A 19204-nucleotide genomic window follows, 5' to 3' on the forward strand; every position below is an offset into this window, starting at 1 on the left:
TCAGTCACAGCAACGCCTGAAGATTTAATTAATTCTACTTCTAAATTCAACATATACTGATAGCTAGAAAATAGTAATTTAAAAAGTCATTGGGTGGGATATGTTTTGTTTTTAAACATTTTAAGGAAAACTCAAGACATCAGCTAGTGATTAGAACTGACTTAACCCATTAAAATAATCAGACACGTAAAACTTCATCTGTGGGAGTGACTTCTATATCATCTATTACTCCCTTCAGACTACCGACATTAAAATGCTCTGTGAATAACAAAAAAATTAAAAAAGGGTTGCTCAGCCAGTTTAGAGCTACCTCATCTAGATGTTTTGTGAAAACACCTCCTTTATTGTAATTGGAGCAGCATGATGGCTGAAGAGCATGAGAGACGGCAGAACATATCTTATTCATGACAATGTGTCTGCACGTGAAAGGAGGGAAAATTGTTTACTATTTGTTTGACACGCCAGACATTTTGGGAAAAAACAATAATAAAAAGGACAAGAGCACAAGATTCCAGCGGTATCTTTTATTACAAAAACATTAACAAATAAATTAAACTAAATGTAAAAATATATTTTTTTAGGGGAAAAAAAGAACAATAGTAAAAACAATTGGTAATAATCCTATGTTTTAGATTGGTCCCTGGTTTGATAAGTTGATGAAACATTTAGAATATTTTATAGCACCATTGTGGGGTCATCATCTGTCCAGTTCTGCTGACATTGTACAAGTTACAAAAATCTAAATTAAAACAATCAGATCAGTTAGAAAAAGGGCAACTTAAAAGGTGCCATTTTATATAAATATTATATATTACTTTATACATTGTACACTAAATGTATTCATCACATACAACTCAGATAAACACAGAAAAAAAAACAGAAAATTGTCAATTTTAAAAACTAAACCCATCTGTGGGGAAAACTTAAATGCTGCCTTGTACCTGCACAGCTGAAAAAATTACCTTGTAATGTGAATAAATAATAACCGAATATGATGCTTCAGTCATTCAGATCAAAAAGATATGAAAACCAAAGTCAAGTCACTTCAAAAATTCAAGGCATTCAAATTGATTTTACAATCTTAAGGAGCACGTGACTCAGTGGTCAGTATCTACGTCTGTGGGGGGTCTAAAGTATGTGCAAACATTTAGCTGACATTAGACTACAACCATTAATTCACCACAGATTGTGCTCATTTGTTGCAGCACTGATGATAGAATTAAATTATTTACTTAATTCTGCTTAATAGAGAACTTGATTGAGACTATTAGGGATGTAGAAAGCTAGCTAGCGCACCAGGAGGAAGGTGAGTCCAGCAATGCCAACGCCAGCAGCAGCAAACAGCGCGGTCTTCATGGACGAATCCTGACTCACATCTCTGGCACTGCGGGAGAACTTACAGAACCCTTCCTGCAGGAAACAATAGAAATAAGTAAAAATTATTTACAGGCAAGCAGAAAACTGTTTTTAAATAAAAATATAAACATTAAATGTCAAGAACTGACAGTGGGTGTCAATTATAGAATATATTTTGGAAATGTGCCACATTCACCTACAGCTGCATGTTGCTCTACAGAGAAATGGGAAGATTTTTGTATTCAGAGGTTGCTGCTGACATCTGACTTAAAATATCTTGACAGCCGAGCAGCTCCTCAGAGTTAAAAAGCATAGTCTCAACCTGGACCTGCAGGGGCGGGGTTGTAATAAAAGAAGCATTATGTTGATTATAAACTCATTCAGTGTCTTTTGCTCTGTGAGCCAGGCTATTAAAAACAAGGCAAGTCCGAGGCTGTTCCAACACTCCTACAGCTGCGTTTCTCTGACCTTTTTCAAACTGAAACTCTTTTTTTGCATTGTGTGCACCTGCTCTTAGCTCCAGGTGTTTGCACTGTTTTACAGCTGCCTGTTTGTCTGGTCATACAACACTAACCTTCAATGTGGATAATGCCAAATTCAATACAGCTTTGACTATTACTACAAAAATTCCCCATCTGTTGAAACCAGCTGCCGGCTGAAGAAAGGAGGTCTCTGCATCTGTGTTTACGTGGGTGTTAGGAGAACCCATTCATGAAAGGAGACGTTTTTTTGTTTCCTTTTTTCTAAAGCAGCACAAGATTGTCTTTGTTCAATTCCAGTAGACAATCCTATACTTAAATAATTTCAACATGGATATTAATTTAAATAACAATCAATTCTCAGAATTGATTATTTAAATTAATATCCATCCTTGTTTGCCCATGACATGAATAATCAACAATTAAAAATAAATGGCCACCTCCACGCTTCAATCATAAACCCCAACATGAACCTCAGCAGGAAATGTGCGCAACTGAGACAAACTAGGTGATTTCCAGTGGCAGCAGCTTAAAAAGACTACTTTCCTTTTTAGATTTTTTTTTTTTTTTGAGTAGACATGTCTTACAACATACCCATCCATCATTCTCCAACATCCAGTCCTTCTTGTGCTCGCCCAGGTAATCAGCTATGGTTTCAGCCATTGCATGGCTATTTACGGGCCCGTGTCCCAGTTCCTGCTGCTGCTGCCCAGGGTCCAGCCCCGGCTTCATGCCCTTCTGCTCCTGCAGCTGTCTGGCCAAAACACCGGTGAAGGCAAAAATCGAAACAACCCTTCCCCAGTTCAAATGTCCATCTCCCACCATCTCCTCCATCACCATCCTGAGGCTGGAGCAGAGGTCTGGCCCACATTTGTTCAGAAAGCTTTGAGCAAGGGAGTGGAAACGAGGCTGATGCTGCGTCTCCATTTCCTGGGCCATAATCCTCATGGCAGCAGCTGACTCACTGGGAGGCGGAAGGGCTGGAAGTGGGCTTGTGCAGCACAGGAACAGGTAATCCTCTGCTACAACCAGGGTTTCTTTCCATAGCCCACAGGACATTTTCTAAAAGAAAAATATATATATATTATTTATTATTATTATTAATACAATGTTATTAGTAATTTAACTGCAAATCAGAACAACAGATATGGTATGGTGAGGCGACAATGAGACAAAAACCTCAAAATTCTGTCATTGCCAAAGATGGCTTCCTAAAATTGTGTGTCAAGTCAACAGCTTTAAATAGGTGTTAAAAAATAATAAAATCAGTCACATGTTTGCCTTTCAATGGTCCATCATATGCTCCCTGCGAACAAACAAAGCAATAACCTTTCAGGCTTTGGATCAAAAGCGAAAGAAGAAATTAAGATTTTCCACAAAAATTATATAACTCATCTTACATTTTCCCATTTCTGCCACTTGTTCATGATTGGGACACAAAGTCATATTTGGACTTTTTTAAATTGTTTTCCAAACATTTGGACACACAACTTTGTCTGAACAGCTCTCTTTGTTTCTTTTAATGACATCTATACGCCACTGCACACCATCCCATAATAACGAGATACAATATAAATTCGTTTACTACTCTCCCATTTTCCAAGCTTTAGAAACTCTATGAGACGAAAATTTAACGTACGTCAGTTTAGCGACGTGTCGTTATGGTCACGCACCAGCAGCAACGTAGCAATGGCTTCGTAAAGGCAAAGGGCTAATATTAGCTTTCAGTTAACAAAAGCCGGTTGGTATTGTGGAGTCACACAGCTTCACAGAGTTACATTACAAGTAACTACATATAGCACGGTCTTTTCAGGGAGCTAATAAAGGTTTGTTCGAGGTTTATACCAGTGGACTTTAAATACTTCGCTTGCTTTTTTCCCCCTTCCTCTTACTGTCACCAGAGCAATGGAGGACACAAAGGACCGTTCAAATGGACTATAAGGATCTAACTCAACCACAGGCGCCACGTCTTCGCAGTAAACCACCACCGCACAAACATTTACGTGTACATAGGCTCTCTATTTAAAAAAAACATGCGTATACAAATAAGTAAAAGACATTTTTGTGCGTACATGAAACAAAAGCTTACCCTCCCAGCGATATCAGTCTGCTCTCTGCACACCCAGACGGCGGAAGGAGAACCTTGTTACGTTCACTGCACTCCTTCAACAGTTTATCACGTGATGCTCAGGCTCCTCCCTCCGATGGAAGATTTCTACGACGTCATCAGAAAAACTAAAAAAAATTGCGAGAAACAGAAGCCTAATGGAAATACCATTTGTCATTAAAAAACAAAAGTCCCAATGATTCCCACTACAGAAGGAAACATAAAAGTTAATAGGCAAAAAAGCTCATGCAATTATAAATCCACAATCTCTACAATAGAAAACATAAGCGTTAATTCTAATAATAGAATAGAACTTCATTGTCATTGCAACAAGTGCAACGAAATTACAATTAATAATAATAATAATAATAATAATAATAATAATAATAAGCAAAAAGAAGTGAAACAAAGAGTAAACAAATCTGGTAATATTTCTGAATACTTTCACTACATACATGATAAATCCCCCCCCCTGTAAAATCATCCTTTCCTTCCTTATTTTTATTTCTCTCTTGGTTTACCTTGGCATTTCCCCCGTGGGTGTTTCTGGTTCTGAATTTTAGATTAGACAGCTGTTAAACAGTAAATGAAAAACAGAAGCTCAGCCATGCAGGTGTATTTGAAATAGAAAATGTCTGTTTCAGGTATTCTATGTATCTCAAAATGATGATTTGTAGCTACTGTTACCACAATTGAAGAAACATGTGCGCGGCATTTCTAAGAGCAGATATACATTACCAACTACACAACAATGACAAGTGAAAAGTGTAGTCAATGCAATAAGCTGTGGATTGCCTCATGGGAAGATGTGTGATATATTAAGTGATGATGTGGAGAAAGACATCTAACCTTTGGATGCTTAAAACATGTCCTTCTGATCAATAACACTTTGAAAACACAAAAACAACAGATAGTGAGAAAACTGTTTATTCTTTAGGGAAACAAATTGTGGCTAGACATCCGTTACATCACAAGTTGGTGAAACTGGTGGTTTCTCTGAAGTATTTTCAGTTCTATGTTTTTGGGTAAAACCTACAGGACCTCAGTGATTTAGCTCATTGATCACAAACTATAGACATGTTGACATGTCTACAATATTAGATTCTTTAAACTTGCTAAATTCAACTAATAATTCTCTAAAAAAACAACATTCAGCTTTGCTTTTTTACATGGTGAAGTGTGCAGTGATACTGCCTTACTGATAGCAACACAAGAAAGAAACAGATCAATAGTGTTTGTTCAGAGGGTCTGTTAAATGATTTTCAGATCAACCACAATGAATACAAAGTCCTGGGATTTTTGGGCACAGGGGAATCCAGATATATACAATCAGGGATGCAGTACTTTAAATGTGGAGAATTCAAACAGCAATATCCACAAAGTGATATTAAATATGTATTAGTTTAATCTCTAATAAAGGGCAGAAATCTGCTCTTCTTTCAGGCATTTTCTACTGATACAGGCCAGTGGTCCCTGACTGGGTGATGTACGACTCCCTTGTGACAGTGTCACCACAGATGAGTCATTCTGTGCTGGTGGCATCTATTGGGAGTAAATTTAGGTCTTTCTCAGTGCTGGCAGGCTGAAATTAAAGTAGACTGTGAGGCACAAGTAGTTAAAATTAAAAAGATTTGCAAGTACTCCAGACATTTTATTGGATTGTGTTTTGTTCCACCTCTCCCTGTACATGAGTGATCATACATAAAAAAGTCTTTATTTCTCCTCACACAATACTGACCCAGACCGTTCAAGTGTATGTATTTTAAAAATAGAAAGAGAAACCTAAACAAAACAGCAGTTATATTTAAAGGTGTCTTTCTTTGTTATATAAACTATAATAGAGTAGCATCAAGAAAGTTCAACTGATGTACATAATTTACATGATAGTCAGTGTTATTGTCTGTAAGCCTACATGGCAGTTTAACAATAATTTTGATTTCTACAGGTTACTTTGGCCTTTATGTAAATAATAATTTCCCCACTACACAAGTAATAACACGATTACATAATATGAACCATGAAGCCAACAATGAAGTATGAGAATCCAAACTTCTTAGGCTTACTGTTAAAATAAATATCCATTAAATATTCTCATTCAGAGATGTTATAGAGGTCTGTCAAACTGAAGGTCTGTATCAACACTTTCTAGAAGTAGTGTTGATCTCATGCAAAGACTTGAGGTGATGATCATCTTTTAATGCTGTGGTCCTAACTGGAACAAATCCACAAGAACAACTCTAGGCCCAAATCTGCAAGAGAAGCAGCACAGAGTGTAAAATCATTTTACACTAGTAAGTAAGAACAAAAGATATGCATTAATATCTTATGTTATGTTAGAAATTTCACAAAGACAACATATCTAAGATTTTCAGTCAGATTGAGGTCTGGCCTTTGATTAGGCTACATCAAAACATTTAAATGTTTCCCCTTTTAAACAACTAACAAAGCTCATTGGGAAGTACCGTGAAGAAACTCACCCGTAAGGTGTTATCCCAGGAGGATGAGCACAGTGCAGTGCCATCAGGTGACACTCTGACTCTGCTGACACGGTTCTCATGGCCAAACAAAACAGACACACGATTTCCCTTCAAAACGTCCCACACATTTATGGTGTAGTCATTATAACCAGCGAAAAGCAGGCGACCTGGTGGGGAGGCAGGGAGAGGCGTGGGTGAAGATGGAAATAGAAGAGGAAGTAGGGAAATTTGAAATAAAGGAAGTGAAGGTAGAGAGGGGATTAGACTTAACTGTGAGTGAGTAATCAATTTAGTATTGGACCTAATATTTCTTTTATTTAAATTAAAAAATGTTATTTTAAGTAGTTCACAGTCATAACTTTTGAGTTTATATTTGGCAGTACAGCTCTCAGAGCTGCAGTGCATTTAAGAAGAAATGTCCTTTTCCAAATCATGTTAGAGTCAATACAAAAATGAGGAGATTATAATAGTAGTTCTCTACAATCTCCTCACCACTCAGAGAGAAGTCCACACTGGAGGCACCGAATATAATGCTGTCCTTCTGATAGACAGCAACCTCACGGTCAGCTCGTAAATCATAGAAACGGCACTGAGAGGCACAAACAAAGAAATACATACAACAAAATATCAAATTAGCAATAGTAACTGTGAATGTACAGTTCTTACAACTACAGTACACGCTGCATACAGATACATGATAACATGAAGATAAGAAAAAGGTCAGATGTGACTCACAGTGGCGTCATCTGAAGCAGATGCAAATGCATCTCCGCTGGGGTAGTACCTGGATACATGAGGTCAAGGGCAGCATTAGATATGCTAATATGTACTAATATGCTTTTTATATAAAATAAATCTGAGTGATTCATTTTTAATTATAGGTAAGTGAGTAGGTTTGTGATTTGCAAGTCTTGTAAACCAATGTTTTATTTGCATTAGAGCTAAGAAAATGTATCAAATGCAGAAAGTGAGACATTTTAGTGTTTAATGAAAATCTTTATCTCATCTTCAGTTTGATGGGTTACACATTTACAAACTGAATACTGTACCCTTGTTTTAACAAGTCCATAAACATCTGAGCACAGCAGGCACCAGTTGTTGGACCTTCGGGAGACGAATGTTGTCCTGTTGTAGAAAAGTCTAAAGCTTGTATATTTAGCACTGATGTTGCCTCTTCAGATTAAGCATTAATGTACACCCGTACCATCAGTAATGCAGGCTTTTAAAGTGACTTCCAGCAGTGGTTCTCTTCTTTAAATTTGAGGCTGTGGCAAAAATCTGATTCAAATGATAATTCTTGGGATCACAGAACAGTTTTCCACATTGCTTCGCTTAATTGTAAAAGAACTTTGGGCCAGAGAAGATGCTGTCGTGTCTGGATCATGTTCACATGTGGCTTCATTGCATGGCAATGCATGATTTAACCTGGAAACTTTAAACCTTTCTAGAAAAATGCCTGTTTAATGAATTTCTTCCTGAAGGCCAGAAAGCGTCCAATCTTGATTTTTGGCCATGTTCTTTGTGCACACAGATATGTTCAGATTCTAAATCTTTTGATGCTTTTATATACTTTTATGTACTGTAGATGATTAAATATTCAGAGTCTTTGCCATTTAAAATCAATGAACATCATTTGCTCCTCAATTTATAGAACCTTTTTTGCAGTCTGCTGAACGTCTGTTGATCTTTACTTCTGAGAGACTCTGCCTCTCTACAGTGCTCTTTTTATACCCTGTCATGTCCCTGACCTGTTTTCGGTGAACTGTATTAGTTGCAGCATGTTCTGCCTGCTGTTTCTTGCAGTACCATTTACTTTCCCAGCCTTTTGTTTCCCCCTTCACAAATCTTTTGACACGTTTCTGCCATCACGTTAAAAATTAGTTCAAATTTTTCACTAAATGTTAAAATGTCTCACTTTTGATATGTTTTCTATGGTCTAATGTGAATAAAATATTAGTTTATGAGATTTGCCTATCATTGTTTTTTTTATTTTTATTTAATTTTACACGAGTCACAACTTTTTTGCAATTTTAGTTGTTTGGATATTTGAGATTTTGAACAGTCACCACTTAAAACGCAAATTCACCAAAGCTGAAAAAATTGATTACTTCTCAACAATCTGATGAGAAATAAAGAACAATAATTTTCTGACGGATGATGTATTACCTTATTTATTTATTTGCAGGGGTGCATGTATGTATGTGTGTGTGTGTGTGTGTGTGTAAATAAATGTAGATATGTATATAAACATGTATATTTTTGTGTATGGGTGTATGTGTATATTATGGAAAGAAACACAATAAAGAGGAGGTTAAAAATAAATAAATAAACAAACAATACATAGGACACCGGGTATTTAATGCCTCTTTTGGGTCCGTTTGTAATGTTTCAAGGAAATTATCTCATTTTTACCCCTCTATTTTTACATTTACTAAAGAACTGGACTCACTTTACACAGTTGATGTCAGATTCGTGGCTCTCAAAAGACTGGATGTTCTGTCCAGAGCGCATGTCCCACACATTGGCCTTCATATCGCAGCCCTGATAGCACACATGCAAGCACACACAGGCACATGCACATTAGAAAAAGAAAACACTATTAATGTCCTTTAAAAATGCAAGTTGTCTAATATATCTGTTTCATTTTAAATAAATCCAAAGGGGAGCTAGGATTGTTAAGTTTCTCCATGACCACATGCACTTCATTTGCAGGCCAGTCTTTCTTACCCCAGAGACAAAAGTGTTTCCGGTCTCAGATGGGGCAAGGTCCAGGGACAAGACATCCGCTGTGTGACCATGGAAACTCTGCAGCAGCTGCCCGCTCTCCACATCCCACAGGGCACATGAACCATCACCACTGGACGTCAAGAGCTGTTAGGCATAGTGCACACACCGTCAAATGTACACTCACACATGCATGTAAGAGCAACAGCACACCTCACATGTTCAGTGCAAAAATACAAAATAAACAGGCAAGCAAAAGCTTATTTTATTATGAGTAGTCTGAAGGGAGGGCTTGAGTTTTAGCATTTTAATCATCAAAATGAGCTACATTTTACCAATAAACATGTTTTATATATAAATAATAAAGTTCAATATTGAGAGATGTATGTATACCAACCCACAGCTTTTAATTATGTGAAGTAGTCATCTAAAAGTCAAGCACAATGTCTGAATTAGAAAATAGGAAGTCTATGAAATCCCCCAGAGATTCGTCGTTAAACGGCTGTTTAATGTCGCTGACTCAAAACAGCATTCTTGGGAAACAAATGTGAAAATAGCTGACAGTTAAAACTGGTCTAAAATGATATTTAATAGAAAGATTATTTGTTCTGCCTTTCAGAGAGAGGGTGAGGAGCTCAGTTAATCAGGATGGGCTCAAAGTAAAGCTGCTGCTCCTCTCCTCCCCAAGAGAAGCTCACTGATGTGATACAGGCATCTATCACAGGTCCCTTCCTAGCACCACCCAAAAACTTATATATGCACATAAAAGAAGGCCTTTAACTGTCTACTGTAGTTTCCTGAAAGGGCAGAAGAAATTAAGGATTTTTAGCCACAAACACTGCAAAAGGTTCTTTGTTATTTCTGGAGTTATGTGCTCCCTTTTCTTACATATGGCTCTAATCAATGTTTTTTCCCTGCCATTCTCAAATTCACAGCAAAACTCCAAAAAGAGAAATGAAATGTCCAAAAATAAACTAGACATATACCAAGTTTCAAATTAGTAAATGTAAATAAGTAAACCAGCCTTTAGTTTATAATTTCTCAGTGCTTATGTTCATCTTTTTCTTTATCTTGCCTTTTCAAGCCGCTTTCAATTGTCCATCGTGTAAGAAAGGGGAATTAAGAGGTTTTTCCACGTGATGAAGCAGTTTTATGTAATGATTCCTTCAGAATGAAGAATAACCATTCTGAAGATGAGCTAGAATAGGGAAGTGAAACAGTAGACGTACAAATGTGAACACACACACATTCAATGCATACATCAGATCAGTGCCTCCTCATCAACACAGAAACAGACTCACTGAGCTTCACTTAACTATATACAAACAAGCACACAAAATGCTCAAATGTCAGCAAATCCTCAGATGTAAACAGATCATGGGTACTCATAGAGGCATGTCGATATCAGAGATCCCTGGCGGCTGGTTGATTAGAGAGTTCCTGCTGGTTGACCTCAGGAACAAAACACACCATATCCTGCCTGAGCTGAGAGCTAGCTCCACTTTCATGACAGCAATTATGAGTAAACAATTACCGACACACACACACACAAACAGTCGGATGTTTCTGCCTGCATGTTACTACATAGAAAATTCCTCCACAAGGTTGATGGGATTTACATGCATAAACTCATAATCACTGAAGCAACAAGTCAGCTAAAATATGTAATTTTTGCTCTTAGATGGACAGATACTAAGTATGCTATTCAAAAATGAAGGAAGTCCAGTCACAGAATGGTGATGTGTATTATTATCTGTGTTCTTTCCTTTGACTAGTGACATAAAGACATGTGTGCATGATGGTTTGGCCATGAATCTTTGTGTGTGACATGGAAAAAAAGGGGGGGGATATATGAGAGACAGAAAAAAAGCAGTGTGTATTTGTGTGTTAAATGTTCTGCCCCCGAGGTCAGTGTGCTCCACTCTCTTCAGATAAAAGCCACTCAGTGTCTATTAATACTCTCGGGACAGAAGCTCATACTTCTACTTGTCTCTTCTCTATCCTCTCCTCAACCCTTCCATCCATCTTTTCTCTCATCTTCTCTTCTCCTACCTCCTACTCCTCTCCTATGTCGAGGGCCAGAGGGGAGTAAATTATTATAAGGAAATATCTCAGGCCGTTTCCTCCATGTTTGCCTTTCGTTCTGTCCCATTACCTTTCATTCCAGCTGGGTCGTGTAAGGCGACAGACTCAAGAAAATTACAACCCTGATATACAAAATTTCATGTTAAATCATGTCTTTAGCAGCTGAAGCCCATTATACTGTACTCTGTGTCAGCAGAGCTCTTTATAATGTAAAGAGCTTGACTGAGAAACATGGCAAAAATGTGAATATTAGATAGACTTAAAATACTTTGCCAGAAACAAACAGTCCATGGAAACGTTTACTTAAGAATGCAAGAATGAAGGTTGTATAAAATCAAATTTTGGAGAATAGTAAATACAACTATTGTGATTTTACTTAGGAGTGTGATGTCTGACTTGAGAAAAAACACTGAATGTCTCACTAGAGCAACAAACTCAAACTCTGAAATCATAAATTTTAGTACAAGCTGATTTGCAAGGTTGTGACACCATTGCTGTGGCAGATCAATGGTAAACCCTGAGTACTACACTCAGACCAGGTAAGACGAGCAAGCCCAGTTAAATTAACAAAGATGTCGAACTTCAGTGCTGAGGTCCACTGTCCTGCAGGTTTTAGATGTTTCATTACATCTGATCCAAATTAAATGGATCCAACAGCTTGTTGTCAAGTCCGGCACAATGACCCATTAGTTTGAATTTGGTGTGTTGAAGCAGGTTAACATGTAAAACCTGCAAGACAGTGGCACTCAAGGACCAGAGTTTGACATCCCTGCTCTATTGTCCCTGCTATTACAAGGCAGGAGTTACTGCCAATGTCCCTAATACATTATATTACTGAATGGATGCCATGGTTGATTCAGCAAAGAAAAGGAAGAGGATATTATTTGAGGAAGCAAGGAAAAGAAAGAGAGAATGTGGTAGAGCAAGAGATAAGACAAGAGCCAAAATTGGACTGACTTTTACTGGCTGGAGAGCTCAGAGAAGGACGCAAGTCGGATGTTTAGCTGCCATTAAAGGGCACCATAGTGTACAAATGTTCAGTAGTTGTGCTTTAACTCAGAAAATTGTGTGAAATGTTAAAAAACAACAACAAAAAAAATCAAGTGGAGCAGCTAGAAGTTGCCATACATGGTCAACTGCAGCAACCACAGATACAGAAATATTCATATTATGCTGAGCAGTTTCACTGTGTATGGAGCACATGATTCAGCAAATATAGCAAATCAGAATCTGCAAAGGGAGTTGTAGTGGGGCTTAACTTGTATATAATACATGTGAGCGCTTCTCACAATAAACCATAAAACACATCCAAACATAACCTGATTTTAACATTTACATTAACTGGAGAGTCCAAGTCTCTCATGTAAACAAAAAAAGTAACACCCACCTGGAGTCAGTAATCTCTGCTCACCTGCATGTCGGAGTTAGTGAAGGTGCATCCTGATACGTAGTTGGTGTGCATGGCAACTAACTTCTTTTTTGCAGACAAATTCTCATTTTTGTCGAGTGACAGCGGGATCACAGAGCACTTGTTATCCAAGCCGCTACAGGAGGAAATTAACATTTTTGAGTCAAATAAGCTCACCTTTACCTCTGGTGCTAGTATTCCTCACTAACTACTGATAATTAAGCTGTAGGTAAATGTTATGTATCTCTCCATGAAGAATCAGACTAATTTTTATCAAAATTCCTGGTAAAAGTTGTCAAAACAAAAACATAAAAATTTGTATCTAATTAAGATACTGATTTCCAACATACTAACATAACTCATCATCTGACATTTAACTTTACACACCACTGAAGACAGCTCCTCCTCTTACTAGCAGCTGGACACATGTCCATGTCGCAACACAGAGCTGCTACTTCTGTCAGCATAAAAACTGACTCAACATTGATTTAGTTGCAGAAAGAGCTCCAGCTACTGCATTTTTTCCAAAAGAAAGAGATTAAAACCTTTAACACAACAGTCTAGAATTAATGATAAGAATATGATGTGGAATCGGCAGGCACAAATCTCGTCCTCTAGACATAAAATGGTCACAGTTTAAAAGGCAAAGAAGACAATGCTGAGTATTTTGTGCACTACTATCACTGTGACCCAAAAGGGGATGAATTTGATTGCTGAGTCCGACACAACTTCTACACAACACACTGGCCACGATGCATAAACAATGCAGAAACAGTTTCACAGAACTGCCATTCACTACATCTATAAATCACATCTAAATGTTTTAAGAAGAAAACTGCTTAAGTGAATCTGACTCATAAATACAGTGTATGCTCCTTTTTGACAGTATAACTAATTCTTGTTTCAGTAATGAGCAGACAGAGAAATACACAGTTATATGTTTGCTTTAAAGGAAGGGATTCAAACGAAAAGATTTGTTTATTCACCTGTGTTTAGATAAAGAAGTTTAATTTAATGATTTTATTGCTCATAAATTCTTTTCTATGTGCCATTTTACCTTTTAAATAAAACAAAACTTATATAATTTCCAAGAATTGTTTATGACCAGAAAGAATAATTGTGGAGCTGTTTATTAATAACATTTTATAATTCTAAATTTCTAATTTTTACCTCTGTAATATCAAAAAGAGTATTTTTCCTAAGCATGTTTCCTAGAAGCATCTCATCTAATGCAGACAGACTAGTCAATTTACAGGTAAGTGAAGCAGTCACCAGTCACATTACTCTAAATGTGTTTTATTATTAGAATTTTTTAAATAGCTTATATAGAAAGAGCCATTAGAGACATTTGAATAATTTATTCTGAGAAAAAATTTATAGGAAATACTAGAGAAACATCTCTGGTATGATTTCACTTCCATAATGAGTGGATGAAATACAAACAAAGTAAATATATGTAATAAAAATAAGCAAATCTTTTTACTCACCCACATGCAACAGCACAACCTGAGGGAGCATATGCACACGCCAAAACCCATGTACACGGCAGGGTCATCCCATGCTCCTGTAGGACATAGATATCATATGAATAAATATGTAAATTACTGCCCAAGAAGGAAAAAAGTGATTCTAGCTTAGTAAGAAAACACATTCTGCTTAATAAGATTTCACAGACATATACACAGCAGCTCTAAGCATGGATGTAGCGTGTGTGACTTACTGTATGTGTGCTCCATTAAGAGCATCATGCCTCTTGGTGAGTCATTTACCATTAAACCAGGCCAAACCCTGGCTATCATTAAAACGCACTCAGACAGATGCATACTTACAAACACATACATATAAAGTCGTTAAAGAGGACAGATGGATAGATAATCTTTAAACCCATATTTCTGTCTCATCGTGCCACTTCCTCTCTTAGAGGAGCAGGGGCCCACCTGCTCAGCTGTAGCTTCAGATGTGGAGACAAATCGAGCATCTGAGCATTCAAAGGAAAGAAAAACTTTGGCCTAAAGTAACAGCACCGACGTGGTTAAGGTTTTCCTTGGGAATTGTGCCTCTGGATACAAGAAAACGGTCTTTCCAAAGACCGCTTTATCTCCACATGGTTGAACATTGAATTCGATCCTATTACTGAAGTTTAAAGCAAAGATACCTGAGAGCAAAGTTGAGCAAATTTGCAGCAATAAACGTTTTGTTGTGCACACTGGAAAACTTGTGGTAAATTTAATTATACAGTACTTATTTAATTAATAACAATAGATGGGTTAAATTATGTCAATTAACTGGTTCCCACACAAGTATCAAAACTCACCTTATTAAGAGTGAAAGCATCCCAGACAATAATTTTTCCATCCTAAATTAGAGAAACAAACTGGTATTATTGGGTTAGGAGGGATCAAACAAAGCACACACTCAGCACAAAATTTCTTCTGATTTATTTGTTTGCACGCATGCACATGCATACCTGTGAGGAGCTGACCATACGACGTTTGTCTTTGCACCAGTCCAGGCAGAGCACCTTGTTCCCATGACCTTTCAGCACACGGCGGGTCTTTATGGAGAGAGCACTCACCACTTCCACCTTCTCAGCCACCTGGTGCACTGAGTTAGCACACACATATCCAGTTTAGTAAGGTTCATGGTATAGAGTATACACATTGTGATAAAAATGCTAAATGAACCAGTCTTAAGATATCATTCGATGTTTATTTATGGGCATGTGGGAGTTTGGCATCATTATATTTTAAATGTTCATAAAGTTTCTATGTAAAATATTAATTTATATAAAATAAGCTACATTTCTGGTGGCAGTGGAGTAGACAAAAACTACAAACAGGCTGATGAAGGAAATATTAAGTGTAACAGATGAATAATAAAAGTAGGTACAGACCTAAAGAGGGACAGTCTGTGTATCTGACATGATTATCATCACTAAAACGGACTAAAAACACCACCTGACACTAGTGAACCAGCTGCCACCTGCTTGTTTAAAGTAAACAACGCTGTGTGCAAGTACAACGACAGAAAGACACGGTGGGTGGGTGTTTCTTAACGGTTGTTTTTCTTTCTTTCTTTTTGTGTCACTTACGCTCCACGTCGTTCAGCTTGCCTCGCTCCTCCTCCAGCTTCTTCTTCAGACTTTCGCTTTCCTTCTTCAGAGATGCCAGGCTTTCCCCTTTCTGGAGCCCCTGGCAGGCCATCTTCGAGAGGCAAACAACAACAAAACAGAGTAAAAACAGAGAGGAGGGAAATATGCGGGAAACAGGGGAAATTTCTGGGGAAAACCCGAGGCGGCAGGTTGGCAGTTAGAGCTTTGTCAGTGATGCTGCCGCGCGTGCCACAAACTCTGCTCCCGTTCTCCGCTCCTCCTCTTCTCCTCTTCTCCTCTTCTCCCTCTATTCAGACACTGTGGGCTTTTAAACACGCCAGTGGATAGGAACAGTTATTCCTTCAGCCCAGTTATTGTAGAGGATTCCCCTTCTGTCCATACATGTACTTTTTTTTTTTTAATTACAACTACCAATCCTTTCCAGTTTTTTAATTCATTAATTTCGCACTAGAAATAAATAATATGAAAAAAAAAATTATATTGAATGGGTGGGTGTGAATAAATTATATATGTTGTATATGTTTTTCCATTCTGATGGAGGGAACAGAGTAATTTATGAGGTGAGAGGTCACATATAATGGGTTGTTCTTTTTTTGTTGTTTTTTTTTAACTGCACCATTATAAAAATCACATCATTATATTTTTAAACCATTGCACAAATTAGTAAAGCATACTATTTTTATACCAGATAAAATGAGTTAATTTTTTAGCTCAGTAATGTAATGTTGTCCTTTCATGATAAGTTTTAAAGTGTAATTAATTATTCTATGTCATTAAAACTAATAACACTTAAAAATTTATTTTGGTCCCAGGGTTCCTATTAAGTGATACCTAAGCTTTTTGATCTTATTACTTAATAGTACAGAAATGAGACTGTTCTGATAAAGGGATCCCAGCACACACTGATGTCAAGTGAGCTGACAAATCAGGAGGCGGCTCAGTGGTCCTCATCACTATCTTTCTCTCTCTGAGCACGTGTTTGATATTTTGGTAGACATGAGTCACAGGGTGCTGCTAAGTGGTGGGTCCTTAATTCAACAGATGGTGTATACAGTGTGTGAAAAGTGTGTGATCTCCATAAATTAAAAGATAAGTCATCAACCTGGGTTGCAATTGGGTTTAAAGGGTCTTCACAAATGCAATATTACATTACAAAATAAAAGGTAATTGATTGTTCTACCAACAGGGTAATGGATAAATGATTAATTATGAACCAATTTCTCATTTGGTTAATCTCAATGGAGATTAAATGAGCAGTTTAATTAATCTTGCAGTATTTGGAGCTGTGCTACTTAAATGAATTTACACAAAAAGCTCCCGGATGCTGCAAACTCTGCCATTCTTTCTGCAGTGGTGAGAACTGAAGAAGAACATTACCATTTCCACGCAGAAGGAGCAGTAGTTGGTGGCCTCGTTCTTAATGTAGATGTTCATCAGAGGACTTGCTTTGCTGCAGCTGTCACATGGGCCGAAAGTGGCCGCCATGAACGTCTGGTCACACATGGCTGCAGAGGATCACCAACACACCTGTAGAAAGCCAACACATAAATATAAAGAAATAATTATCATCCAGCCCCTTTAATCAAGGCTTTTTATTTTTGTGATGACAGTGTGGTTGTGTGTATTTGTGTTGAGGTTAGTGAGGGCTGTACAGGAGATAAGTAGTTGGTAATCTACTCCAGTCTGATCCTTCTCAGAGTGAGGAGAGCGCTATTCTGGGAAACGCACACATTCTGCACACATTCACAGGGACATAGTCTAAACACATTGTAACTTTATTTGAAACTCAAACTTGCTTTCTGATTTTAAACTTTCAAAAAATAATTATATTAATACATTTCTATGGTACATTAAGACACAACAAAATAAATAAAAGTCATTTTATTGTTAAATGTGAGCTAAATTGCACATATCAATCAGAAATTAAGAAAGTGAGGCCCATTTTCATGTTTTCTTTTTTCCATCCTGTATTTGATGGCATGGAAAATTCTCATTATCTGGAATTATTATTATGTTATCTCAAACTACAGTTCACCGAGCTGCTGCTTCATATGCATTCAGAGGATATTTCAATAGTTTTATCTTCAATTTTCTTTCTTTTTTTTGGAAAGACTACATGTATTTTCTCTTTTTGTTTAGGCAGTTATTGCTAAAATGTTTAGTTTTGTACAAGGAGCGTTAGCAACAATGAAAAAGATTTAGCACAATAACACACTTTGTCCATTTTGGAGGTTTTAAATAAAGGATAATACTATCACAGCAGGATTTATGAAAATAAACTTACTGTACAGAACATTAGCTAGCAAATAAGTTTTTCCACAAACAGATGTTTTATTCAAAATATTACAGTAAGAAATCTTACCTCACGAGAAAATGTTTCTCTGCACTGCAGGTAGCTGCTCCTGTAGATGTAAGTGGACTTGTTCCAGCGAGGAGGATTGTCGGCAAAGGGCAGAGAGGGTTCAGTAAGCTTCTTAGCAAAGTTTTTAAGCTGTTTGCTTTTACCTTAATGCTTCATACCTTCCTGCAGCATTACCTGCAAGACATAGGGTCACTTTTACTGTGTGGCCAAATGGTTTAAATATGAATGAAACCGTGTGTATTACTTTCAGCTGCATAATTATTTAACATTACATGAGTTTATGTCATAACTGAATCTTGATAATCCCATCCCACAATCCAATAAACGTACCTGTAGTGTAGTTTTAGCTGTTGAGGTGTTGCTTAAAATTGAATTAATAAAAACACCTGAAAACACCTACAACCCAAATTCCAATGATTCCAATGATCCAAGAATGTTATGATTTCTAATTATTTGCAGTTCTTAAAAACCAGAACTTTATTAACAGAAAATGTATTAAGTTTTAAAAATGAGACACTTAAGTAATTCATGAAAAAATGAGCTCTTCTTGAATTTGATGGCAGAAACAACTAAAATAAATAAATAAATAAAAAAACTAACGGGACAACAAAATGCTGCCAAAGTAAGTGGTAGAAAAAATAAACAGCTGGAGAAACAGGCTGGAACTAATGAGGTTAATTGGCAGTCGATCAGTGGCGTGATGTGTGGAAGAAAAAGGCGGAACAACCAGCAGGGATGACAGCAGCCTGGAGAGGATCATCAGGAAAAAATGTGGGCGAGCTTCACAAAGAGTGGACTGAGGCTGGAGTTAGAGCTTCGAGATCCGCCACACACAGACGGATCCTGGACATGGACTTCAAATGTTTTATTCCTCTTGTCAAGCTGCTACTGAACAAAGGTCTTATCTGGGCTGTTGAGCAGTGGTCCAAAGTTCTCTTTTCTGATGAACAAATTTAGCATCTTATGTGGAAATCAAGGTCTCAGAGTCTGGAGGAAGGATGGAGAGACAACAATCCAGGACACTTCAAGTGCAGCGTGACGTTTCCACAGCGTGTTGATGTGGGGAGCCATGTCATCTGGTGTTGATCCACTGT

The 19204-nt window shown here is 37.3% G+C and overlaps 2 protein-coding genes across 3 annotated transcripts; both read right to left on the minus strand.

Annotated features, from left to right (window-relative positions):
* Nucleotides 1–513: 513 nt before the first annotated feature.
* bcl2l10 (BCL2 like 10) lies at nucleotides 514–3999 on the minus strand. Of its 2 annotated transcripts, none has more exons than XM_041993007.1 (3): nucleotides 3925–3999; nucleotides 2430–2897; nucleotides 514–1410 (listed from the first exon to the last, which is right to left on the minus strand). In XM_041993007.1, the coding sequence occupies exons 2-3, from the start codon at nucleotides 2892–2894 to the stop codon at nucleotides 1288–1290; spliced, it is 588 nt and encodes a 195-aa protein (XP_041848941.1). In that variant the 5' UTR covers nucleotides 2895–2897; nucleotides 3925–3999; the 3' UTR covers nucleotides 514–1287. The 2 variants fall into 2 exon arrangements, with proteins under 2 accessions (XP_041848941.1, XP_041848948.1); XM_041993014.1 differs by having other exon boundaries at nucleotides 3908–3977.
* An 861-nt stretch (nucleotides 4000–4860) lies between these two features.
* Nucleotides 4861–18158, minus strand: gnb5b (guanine nucleotide binding protein (G protein), beta 5b). The gene is made up of 13 exons (XM_041985371.1): nucleotides 18111–18158; nucleotides 17126–17275; nucleotides 15728–15839; nucleotides 15104–15240; nucleotides 14951–14992; nucleotides 14124–14200; nucleotides 12640–12772; nucleotides 9147–9290; nucleotides 8869–8960; nucleotides 7155–7203; nucleotides 6912–7008; nucleotides 6420–6586; nucleotides 4861–6191 (listed from the first exon to the last, which is right to left on the minus strand). The coding sequence occupies exons 2-13, from the start codon at nucleotides 17249–17251 to the stop codon at nucleotides 6180–6182; spliced, it is 1188 nt and encodes a 395-aa protein (XP_041841305.1). The 5' UTR covers nucleotides 17252–17275; nucleotides 18111–18158; the 3' UTR covers nucleotides 4861–6179.
* Nucleotides 18159–19204: the final 1046 nt, after the last annotated feature.

This window comes from Melanotaenia boesemani, chromosome 1, assembly GCF_017639745.1.
Source record: "Melanotaenia boesemani isolate fMelBoe1 chromosome 1, fMelBoe1.pri, whole genome shotgun sequence".
NCBI lineage: Eukaryota > Metazoa > Chordata > Actinopteri > Atheriniformes > Melanotaeniidae > Melanotaenia > Melanotaenia boesemani.

Coding starts and splice junctions, on each gene's coding strand:
- bcl2l10 (XM_041993007.1), bottom strand. CDS start 2,894: ATGTCCTGTGGGCTATGGAAAGAAACCCTGGTTGTAGCAGAGGATTAC. Junction 1,411..2,429: donor TGTTGGAGAATGATGGATGG/GTATGTTGTAAG, acceptor TGTTTCCTGCAG/GAAGGGTTCTGTAAGTTCTC.
- gnb5b (XM_041985371.1), bottom strand. CDS start 17,251: ATGTGTGACCAGACGTTCATGGCGGCCACTTTCGGCCCATGTGACAGC. Junction 14,993..15,103: donor GTATGGTCAGCTCCTCACAG/GTATGCATGTGC, acceptor TCTCTAATTTAG/GATGGAAAAATTATTGTCTG. Junction 14,201..14,950: donor ATGCTTTCACTCTTAATAAG/GTGAGTTTTGAT, acceptor TATGTCCTACAG/GAGCATGGGATGACCCTGCC.